At 48.2% G+C, this 11,402-nt stretch overlaps 1 protein-coding gene across 1 annotated transcript in view; it reads right to left on the bottom strand.

Moving 5' to 3' along the window:
* Nucleotides 1-10,405, bottom strand: part of atg16l2 (ATG16 autophagy related 16-like 2 (S. cerevisiae)) — a 20,247-nt gene extending 9,842 nt beyond the window's left edge. Inside the window, exon 1 of the mRNA XM_027280774.1 lies at nucleotides 10,344-10,405. Coding sequence (XP_027136575.1) covers nucleotides 10,344-10,405 — 62 coding nt within the window. The remainder of the gene's footprint in view (nucleotides 1-10,343) is intronic.
* Between the last annotated feature and the right edge of the window lie 997 nt (nucleotides 10,406-11,402).

Raw genomic sequence — 11,402 nt, 5'->3', positions numbered from 1 at the left:
GTGTGGTACCGTGGGAGGTAACGCTGTAGTGCAGTGGTAGTATAACTGTGTAGTAGTGTAGCAGGTGTGTATTACTACTGTATACATTGTAGTAAGAATGTTAGTACAGTGGGTAAGTATGCTGGTCGTACAGTAGTGTAGTGCCGTGTGTACAAGTGTGGTACGTTGTGTAGTAAAGTGGGTAAAGTTGTTCCAGTGATGTAACTCTGTAGTAAACCGAGTGTAGGTAAATACAGAAACGTTAGTTACAATGTTACAGTGTGGAGTACTGGTAGGTATTACCCGGTAGTACTGTGTAGTAACGGTTGTGTCAGTGTGTAGTACAGTTGTGTCAGTAAACGTGTGTAGTACAGTGTGTAGTACTCTGTCATTACAGTGTGTATACAGTTGTATCCAGTGTGTACAGTGTGGTAGTACGTGTGGAGTAACTGTAGTACCAGTGGTAGTAACGTTGTGTAGTACCAGTAGTGTGTACTCGTAGGACAGTGTGTGTATCTCCTGATGACAGTGGTGGTAAGTACAAGCGGGTAGTACTCTTTTACGTGTGTAGTACACGTTTACAGCGTGTATACGTGTTAGTACAGGTGTGCGTACAGTGTGTACAGTGTGGAGTGACAGTGTGCATAACAGTGTGTCCAGTGGTGTAAGCTGTGTGTCCTGTGCAACTACAGGCATGTGTAACAGTGTGTACGTGTGAAGCAGTGTTGTACGGTTTCATCCGTGTGTTATGTTCAGTACAGTGTGTACGTTGTCCTAAGTTTCCGCCCGTGTGCAGTAACTGGGAGTACGTGTGCCGTCCAGAGTGTATACCGTTTGTAGTGTGCATACAAGAACCCATTTGTACGTACGTGTGCAGGAATTTTCAGTACAGTGTGTCGTACAGTGTGATAGTACGTGGTAGTACAGTGTTGGACAGTATGTTAGTACATTGGGTGCAGTACAGTTTGTGTACAGTAGTCAGTACGTGTTGGCATACATGTTTAGTACCGTTGTCCATGTGCAGTACATGTAGTACAAGTGTGCAGTACAGGGTGTGTAACAAATTGTGTACAGTGTGTAAGTACCTTTTGTATTGACACTATTAGGTACCAGTGTGTAGTGTGACCGTACAGTGTGTACTCTGTATCAGTGTGTACATTGTTAGTACAGTGTTACAGTGTTCAAGTACAGTTGTGCATAAGTGTGTAGTCATTGTGCAGTAAGCAAATGTGACAGTGTGTAGATACAGATGTGTCGTACATCCTGTAGTCAGTGTGTCCAAGTGTGCAAGTAACAGTTTCGGTCAGTTTGCAGTACAGTGGGTGTAACTCTGTAAGTACATGGTGTTAAGCAGTTGGCAAAGTACAGTGTGTACGGTGTGGTAGGTACAGTGGTGTAGTACTCTCTGTAGTACAAGTGTGGTACGTTGCAGTACAGTGTCAGTACAGTGTGTCGGTACGTGTTCTAGCTCTTGTAATACATTGTATATTGTAACGTGTGGTAGTATCAGTTGTGATACATCTGGAGTCCGTGTGTACTTCCTGTAGTCCAGTGTGTACAGTGGTAGTCACAGTGTGTAGTAAACCGCCCCTTGCCTGTCTCTCACATAGGCCTCTGGCGTACAAGACAATCCTACAGCTCAGAACTTCTCCAGAACCGCAGACAGATGACACGCCCCCCCCCAGCCTCTCCTGCTTACATCAAACTTGATTTAACGTGATGTTTAAACTTTGTTTCTACGTTGACTGTCCATCAGACGACGTTTGGACTCCCTCAACAGTTCTGTGATGGACTGAGGAGTCCAGCCGGGACGTGGCACGCCACCTGAAAGACAAACCAAGAAAAGTGAACACTAAATATTAAGGGCAAGGGAACGTGTCCTCGTCTCACCTGACCAGGGCGGTTGTCCTCTCTCTGTTGGACTCCTGGTTCGGTTCTTATGGAGAACGTGGATCATGGAGGTCGGAGCGCTGGAACTGAAAAAACAACCAAACCAGATGTCTTAATAACAGTGAAACCACACCTTACCAGAACCTGGCCTTGATTTCTCAGAAGATTCAGATCCAATCATGTCATTTCTGTGAGAAGAGAGAACCAGTGATCTCACCTGTCCACGGTGACCTTGACGTTGCAAGCGGATTGCAGCCTCCCTGCTCGTTTTGCTTCACGAGCTCTGAAAACAACGCGCATCGTTCAGGTACCTGGATTACTATGTAGATGACAGGTGGTTGGGGATGTGTGGTGGCGTGTCAGTCCTGGATTACCTAGTTATAACATGTTGGTGTGTAATGTGCGTTCTGTACCTGGATTAACGATGTAATGAACAGTGTAGTGTGTGTGATCGTTCAGGGTACCGGATTCCTATGGTACTGACCGGTGTTTGTTTTTTGTGTGCGTATCGGTACCTAGGATGACTATGTAATGCGACAGGTGTTGGTTGGGGTGCGTTTCAGGTACCCCTGGATTACTATGTCAATGAAAAAGGTGTGGGTGTGTGTCGTTCAGAGTACTTGGATTAACTATGTAAGACAGGTGTGTTTTGTTTGGTGGGTTAGGTAACTGGATTTAAACTTGTAATGACAGGTGTGGTGTTTGGTGTGGTGGCGTTCCAGGTAACTGGATTTACTATGTAAGGAACAGGTTTGGTGTTTTGTGTGGTGCGTTCAGTACCCTGGAATTACTATGTAATGAACAGGTGTGTGTGTGGTGGTGCGTTCAGGTAACTGGATTAATCTATTAATGAAAGGTGTGTGTGTGTGGGCGTTCAGGTACCTGTATTGAGACTATGTATGAAGAGGTGTGTTTTTGTGTGTGCGTTCAAGGTACCTGGATTAACTATGTGTAATGAACAGTGTTGGTGGTGTGTGGTGGCTTCAGGTACTGGTATTAACTATGTATGAAACAGGTTTGTGGTGGTTGTGGGGCGTTCAGGGTACCGTGATTTAACTATGTGATGAAGGCTGTGATGTGTATAGAGAAAAAATCGATCAGGTACCTGGAATTCACTATGGTATGAACAGGTGTTGTGGTGTGTGGTGCGTCAGGTACCTTGATAAACTATTGTGAGAACAGAGATGTTGTGTGTGGTTGTGCAGTTCAGGTACCTGGATTAACTTGTGATTGGTGAACAGGTGGTGTGTGTGGTGGCGTGTCGGCGTACCTGGATTAACTAATGTGAAGTGTAACAGGTGTGTGTTTGTTTGGTTCGTTTCAGTTACCTGGATAACTGATGATTAATGAAAGGTGTGTGGTGTGGTGCGTTCAGGTACCTGGTTTAACTCGTGATATGACAAGGGTGTTGTGTGTGTGGTGCGTTCAGTGTACCTGGATTAGACTATGTAAGAAACAGGTGTGTGTGTGGTGTGCTTCTGTACCGTTCTTGTAGAATCTGTGTTGTGCGTTTCCGTGCGTTGTTCGGTCTGTTATTGCGTGTTAGGCGGCTGCTTTCTTCAGTCATGATGTGATGTCCTCCAGCGGTGTCCTTCGACTTGCAGGTTCTGCCTCTTCGGAGTCTTGGTCTCCGCCCATCTCTGCCGCCCTAAGCAAGGGCGTCTGTACTCATCTTCATCGCCCCGTTCTCCCCATTGAAACCGGCCCACCACGCTCTGCAAGCTCCTGCCGGGCATGACACACAGCGCCCGCCCGCCGCTCGTCCTCCGACAGCCTGACAGAGAGATAGAACATCGTCCAGCGTCAGTCCGGACCTGTTCAATACTCACTCGCTGTTGAGTGCTCCTCCCCCCTCACATTGACAGTGGTGCAGACAGGGGTTTTTGCAGTGTGTGTGTTGTGTGTGACTTCACTGGCATGTTGCTCCTCCAAACAAACTTCTTGTGATCTTTTCTTCCTTGGCGCCCACCACTGATAGGGCCCAACTGAAAACAGAATGAAGATGAAGGTTCTGAGTACATGTGACCTGACCTGTCCTTCACGTTGCCGGTTTCAGGTCCTGATTTGGCCAGGGAGGAACCTGAAACCTGGATCACGGACCGCTCTCGAGACAACGGTCAGACTGGTCAGGAGGGATCTGAGCAACGAAGTTGTTACGTGTCGTAATGCCGAGAGCTGTGTTTGATCTCTGGTGAACGGAAAAGACACACGAGCCAGCTCTTAACAAACACTATCTGCCTTAATGGACAATATATACGACCTTCGATGCATACGTCAACAGTTTGACCATTTCCTGCACCAACAACACCGGTCAAGCGCGGGAGCGGATCCAGGAAGATTCTTCAGAGGACGTTTTGTAGTCCCCTCTTTCTGGACTTTTGAGTTTTACCACAGATCACGCAACAAATTCAACGTCGCTTCATGCAGTAGAGTGAGCAGTCGACCGTAATCCGTCCTGCAAGTGTCCTCAACTCCGTCCCACCTGCATCTCTCTCTCCTCCCGGTACGTCAACTATCTGTCCCTCAATCAACTCCTTCACTCCTCTCTCCCGATCCTTGTCTGCTCTACGTCCTACTGTCCTCATCCCTTCCTACGATCTGTCCTAATTCCCGCAAGTGCCTCATCTCCCTTCACATGCCTCCATCTCGTTCCACCTCTGTCCTCAGTCGCCCTCCTTCACATCTGTCCGCATCGCCTCTCCGTCACATCTGTCCTCCCTTTCAACATGTCCTGCATTCCTTCACATCTGTCCTCATCTCCTCTCCTTCACATCTGTCCCTCTCCTCTCCTTCACATCCTGTTCCATCACCTCTCCTTCACATCTGTCCTCATCACCCCTCTCTTCACATCTGTCCTCCAGCCGCCTCTCCTTCAGCATCTGTCCTATCACAGTCACGCCTCTCCTTCACACTCTCCTTCACATCGTCTCAGTCTCTCCTTCACATCTGTCCTCACTCCTGCTCCTTCACATCATGTCCTCATCTCCTCTCCTTCACATCTGTCCCTCAGCTCACTCTCTCCTTCACATCATTGTCCTCATCTCCATCCTTCACATCTGTCCTCTACTCCTCTCCTTCACACATCGTCCTCATCCTCTTCCTTCACATCTGTCCTCCATCTCCTCTTCCTCCTTCACATCTGTCCTCATCCATCTCCTTGTCTCCTTCACTCTCCTCACATTTCCTTGTGACATTTTCCACTCGAGGTCAGGAAGGTGTTCAGGAGATGAGCTGATTATTTGGACTATTCAATCGTCCCCTCAGTGGTTTGTACTACAGGCGTTTTGGACCATGGAAAGAAAAGAAGAATTTTACATTTTTATTGGGGGCCTGCGGTCGTGTCCAGAACCAGAGCTTGTACCTGAATCAACAGAGGACGTGCTCAGGTGTGTTCGTACCTCCCGTGTCTTCTTCAGTCAGCGTGTTGTTTCGGGAAGCAGAGTCATGATGGAGCTGCCTTCAGTGAGGGACGCCTGGATGCACACAACAAAACACGTCACCAGTGACTGTCGGGTGCGTTAGTAGGTGAGTTCAGGGTGCGTTCAGTGGAGTTTCAGGTGCGTTTAGGTGGTGTTCAGGTGGTGGTTCAGGTGTTCAGTGAGTCCTGGCGGAGCGGTCAAGGATTTTGGCCAGACTGGTTTTGTCAACAGCTGAGTGTCGAACACAGGAGGACTAACGTTAGCTTCAGAGCTAACTGCTAGCGAAATCTTGATGGATTTAAAAATACAAAATAAAAGTCCAGTTTGTTGGATCTGTTTTTTCAAAATAAAAGCATTCTCTTGTGGTGACTTTGAGTCAGCTGTTTTTCAGTGTCGTGTCACAGATGATGACCAGGAACGCACGGTGACAGTGCGCAGAGGAAGTGGAACAATGTGTGGTTAGACAAACTTCCGCGCAGTGAATCAAATAAGGAAATACGGAGTCGACAAGACGAGTCCTGCTTCAGTTTGTTCTGATCCACTCTACAGGTAGACAACCGGCGGCGCCAGTGACAACCAGGAGCGCCAGGTGAGACAAGGAAGGGAGAAAGAGAGCCGAGCATCCGTGTCAGATGGGGCCAGGTCCTTGGGCTGCTCGGCTGAAAGTATACTCTGACAGGTGGAGAGAAAGGGCACAAGAAAGTACGGACGGTAACGCATGGGAGAAGATGAGCAGGTGGGGTTGAGGGCCCAGCAGGAGATTCTGGTCGTTAGGACCGAACCAAACCTCTTCTGTCTGCTGCTGGCCTCATCAACAACACCTGACTCTGACATCATCCGCCCAGACCTACACGTCACGTTAACGTTACGTTGATGGACACTTTATGAACCTTATTGGAAAAGCTCGACACAATGAACTGACTGATGTTACCTGACAGACCTGAGGGCACACCTGCATCAGGCAGGTCACCTAGGGTTGGAACAGGTGAACTAAACTGCTCAGAGTTAGTTCACCTGTTCAAACTCTTTAAACAGCTGATGTGTGAACACAGTTATAACACTGTTGTGTGTGTGTGTGTGTGTGTGTGTGTGTGTGTGTGTGTGTGTTCCGTACAGAACCGGATCAGGTCCGTGAACATGGCGTGCTGGTTCTGTCTCGGTGCTTCAGCTGTCGGACGATGTCTCTCTTCCAGCCCTCCGGTCGGTGCCCGCAGCCGGGCTGCTGCATGCCGAGTCCCCGCAGACAGACGCTCACACACCGGCCAGATGTTTCCGCTCAGCTCCGTGTCAGCGCTCCGGGTCTCCTCCCCGCGCCATGTTTGTTTGTTTGTTGTTTTCAACTTTCCGTGATTCCGACGGGGGGCGGGGCTGAGAGCGCTCTCAGCCAATCACAGCCCCGCTCTCCGCACTTCCGGTGTTAACTTTTGACTTCAGGGAGGAAAAAAAACTAAACAACGTACCTGCGTGAGTCATCATTTTATTTGTCACTTCCTGATGACGTAAAAAGATTGTTGATAGCGTCATCCTGCACTCGGGGCGTGCACTAATTTTACATCCATGAAAAGCCTCCAAAGTCCCGCCCATTTCTTTAGCCTCACGCTAACTGACTGGAGCTGAAGCTAACTGCTAACATAGCTAATGCTACCTTAGCTCAAAGTCAACTCCCTGCTAATTAGCTATGCTATTTAGCTCAAGAACTCCCTGAAACATTAGCTAGCTACCTTTAGCTCAAAGTTCAACTCCCGCTAACATTACGAATGCTCCTTTAGCTCAAAGTCAACTCCCTGCTAACATTAGCTAATGCTACCTTTAGCTCAAAGTCAACTCCCTGCTAACATTAGCTAATGCTACCTTTAGCTCAAAGTCAACTCCCTGCTAACATTAGCTAATGCTACCTTTAGCTCAAAGTCAACTCCCTGCTAACATTAGCTAATGCTATAGCTCAAAGTCAACTCCCTGCTAACATTAGCTAATGCTACCTTTAGCTCTGAGATGATGATGAAAGCTAATAAGCTAGCTTGTAGGCAAAGCTAATATACAAAGCTACAAAGGTTTGGTGCATGCTAATGTAGCTAACTGCTTACATAAGTATCGCTAGTTGGGGAGAAGCTAGATAGCTAACTGATAATATAAGCCAAAGTTACAGTTAAGCTATTTCGAGATAAAGCTAATGATCTAACGCTAACATTAGCCTCTTAGCTGGCTTGAGTAAAGCTAACATTAGCTAGCTGCTAACATTAACGACCGTGACTTGATGTACAGATGCGTAGTAGTGAAGCGCTCTGTGGTAGCTCGTTTCAGGAATCAGAGTCGTTTGTGTCTTTGAGTCTTTATTAAGAAATCATCTGATCCACAACCAGACAGCACAGACTCTGGACCAGAACCAGGACCTGGACCTGATGACAGAATGTGTGTGGACCTGCAGACAGTTTACAGACTTCTGTACAGAGCAGAGGAGGGACAAAAGGAGCGAGGAGAGGTCAGCTCGAGGAGTTTGATCAGAAACATTCAAAACGTTTAAAGAACCTGACGGACAAAAAGTTCAAAGTGTCTCTGAAATGATCTCAGGTCGTTTTTAATCAACAAAATACACCAATCAGGACGCGTTAGCTTCAGCATGCTAACGTTAGCTTCAGCATGCTAACGTTAAAGATGTTAGCATGATCTTGTTTTCACTTTTAAACCTTCAGACATGATGCTAATGTAGCTGTAGCATGAGCTAGCATTAAGGATGCCGTTTGGTGTGGAGCTAAAATGCTAAATGCTAACATTAGCTCGAACAGTATATGAAAGAAATCTGAGTTTGCTAATGTAGCGTTTGCTAACATTAGCTCACTAAAGCACTGCTTACATTGCATGCTATCACTGTCCATCACATCTCAATGGGCTCACTCCTGCATAGCTTACTTTGAAAATGAATGCTAATTAGCTGGCTTGGAGCTAATGTAGCTAACTGCTAGCATCATTAACAGTGACCTTCAGATCATTCAGGAGGATCTGAAACTTTTTTCCTTTAGCATTTCCTGTAAATTCAGAAGTTCTGACTCATCAAGTCAGACGGACCTCGGCCCGTCAGGAGGCGGGTCTAGACCTGAGAAGGATCGACACATTAAAAAGAAAAACTAAATCCTATGGAGGCTAAAATCAGAGTGAGCCGGTTCCCTCCACGCTGATCTTCACAGCGTGGACCCGGCTTCGTCAGGCGCGGATGTCTGCAAATCTACGCATCTGTTTATCGACCGGACATGCCCTTCTTCATGGGCCCTGAGGAGCAACCAACAAGCGGGTCAAACGTTACAGACTGGACTGAAGCTGCTGCTTCATCACTGCAGTCATGCAGAGCTCAAACCTCACAGATAACCCACAGCACCACCAGAACCTTCAGAACAGGTGAGACACCAGAACCTTCAGGTCGGGATGAGACCCCACCTGTTAGTGGACGCCCACAAACACTGGAGCCAGGACAGGAAGTAGCGAACTGATAACACAAGCTAATCTCGTAGCTTTTGGAATAAAGCTAATGTAGCCTGTTGTTAACATTAGCATGAACGCTAGTTAGCTACATGGAAGGTAAAGCTAACAAGATGCTAGCACCACTTAGCTCCATTGATATGGAGCTAATGCTACCTGCTAACATAAGCTAATGCTGCTAGATTAGCTAATGTTAGCTGACCGCTAACATTAGCTATGCTACATGAATGCTAACATGCTACCTGTAACACAAGCTAATGTTTTTGTTGTCGTCTCTAACGAGGTCACGACCCTCGAGTTGGACACCAGTGACAGTCAGACGATGTTTTGACTGAGCGTGGCCTCTGATGGTCGGTTTTGGAGGACATGTCGAGACGGTGTCGAGACGTCCACAGACAGACCTCTGGCTCGGTCTGTCACTGACGACCGGGAGAGCGTCCACAGGAAGCACACAGGTCACTGTCACCCATGCACAGACTTACTGCCCCTACAGGCGGCGCAGCAGCTACAGAGGCATTCTGTTGCCCTCGATGCTGATCTTCACGGCTCCTGAGGGCGGTTGATCTTCTTCTTCTCTGCAAAGCGACGCTGTGTTTCTCAGCAGGCTCAGGCTTTCTTATAGCTCTACAGAGGACCAATCACAGCGCAGCTAATGACCTCACTTCCTGTGTACACAGCCTCCAGCACCAGAGAGTTACTGTCAATCAACTGCGACATTACTCAAACGTTGTCTGGGGTTAAATCAACGTTTAACAAACGTTTCACCTCGATCATTTAATGAAGTCAAAATGTAACTGCTAATGCTAAAGAAGCTAATTAGATAACTGAATCTGCCGTTAGCAGGCAACAGAACCGAGCTCAGCAGCTGGACCGGACCGGACCGAGGTGATTCACATGATGGAGCAAAGCTAACACAGCTAACATGAGGATCCAGGGGGCTGGCCGTTTTGGCTAGCTTTACATCCAGCTAACTACGCTAGCTTGTCTTGAGATATGTGTAGCGTAGTTTGCTAACGTTAGCGTAGTTAGCTTGGATGTGAAGCTAACGTAACGTAGTAGCTTGGATGTGAAGCTAACGTTAGCGTAGTTAGCTTGGATGTGAAGCTAGCGTTAACGTAGTTAGCTTGGATGTGAAGCTAGCGTAGTTAGCTTGGATGTGAAGCTAACGTCAGCGTAGTTAGCTTGGATGTGAAGCTAACGTTAGCGTAGTTAGCTTGGATGTGAAGCTAACGTTAACGTAGTTAGCTTGGATGTGAGAGCCGTTAGCGTCGTTAGTTGTGGATGGAAAGCTAGCGTAACGTGTAGCGTGATGAGCTAGCGTCAGCGAGTTCGTGGATGTGAACTAACGTCACGGTAGCTTAGGATGTGAAGCTAACGTCAGCGTAGTTAGCTTGGATGTGAAGCTAACGGCAGTTAGCTTGGATGTGAAGCTAACGTTAGCGTAGTTAGCTTGTGTGAAGCTAACGTCAGCTGGTTTCAGAGGTTGTGTTCGGTAGCCGCTGATGCTACCTCAGCGCTAGCTAAGGACAGAATTCTACTTCTGTTCCTGAGACTTCAAACAGCGCCTCCCGCTCGTGAACTCACCTGTTGGACTCGACCTCCACGTTCCACTTGGGCCGGACCACGTAGTCTTTGTTGGAGGGCATGGGGACCCGAGCCCGGGCACAGAACCCGGGTCACCAGGCCGAGAGCTCTGGGGAGGAAGGACGTTCAGGTGAGATCATGTGACTGACAGGACGACATGTGACCACACGGTGTACTCACTTCTCCTCGCCGGTCAGCTTCGTCCAGTCCCTGCGAGGCGTCTGCCCTCCAGAACTGCAACACAGAACACAGAACCACACTTGGGTCGAGCTGGACCAACACAGAATCTTAGCCTCCATGCCATTATTACGATTCTGCACCGCACGCGTTAGTCACCGACACTCGTCGGCCACTGAACCGGCCCTTACAGAGTCCGGACCGCCGGCCATCAGCAGGCAAACACACAGGCTGTTGTTACTGCACCAGAACCGGATTGGACCTGTCCTTCAGCTCTCCAGACCAGGTACACACAGACAGGCCTCACACAGAGCTCCTCAGACGGGTCAGACCTGCACGGCTCGGTTCTGTTGGACGACCCGGCTGAGGGATCAGGGCTCGTTTGTTTGATGTCACACGTACAGATCATGTCTGCGCCCATCAGAGCACAGTATGTACATCATGTGGTTAACAGCCAATCAGAGCAGGTGTGTTGAGCTGGCCACAGAACTCGGACTTTCAGTGAAAACATGCAGATTATGACTGACCTGGTCGGTGGAGAAAGACGTCAGTTCCTCCGCCCTCTCACCTTCTGAGGCTGACTGAAGAAGTAGAAGAAGGAAGGAGAGGAGGAGGGAGAGGAGGAGAGATGAAAGGAGGAGGAGGAGGAGATCAACGGCAGACAAGACGATAATCAAGCTTCGTTTTTTGTTCTATCATATGCAGAAGATACCTGACACTTCACCTCAAACTAATTTGACAAATGAACCCGAACCTTTAGAACCCTCAAGACCCTCAGAACCTCAACCTTCAGACCTTAGACCCTCAGAACCCTCAACCTTTAGAACCCTCAGAAACCTTCAGAACCCTCAGAACCCGTCCTGAGGTTCCATCACGTCAGCT

This window comes from Larimichthys crocea, chromosome VII (genome assembly GCF_000972845.2).
Source record: "Larimichthys crocea isolate SSNF chromosome VII, L_crocea_2.0, whole genome shotgun sequence".
NCBI classification, from domain to species: Eukaryota; Metazoa; Chordata; class Actinopteri; family Sciaenidae; genus Larimichthys; species Larimichthys crocea.
This window is presented reverse-complemented; position numbering and strand designations above follow the sequence as displayed.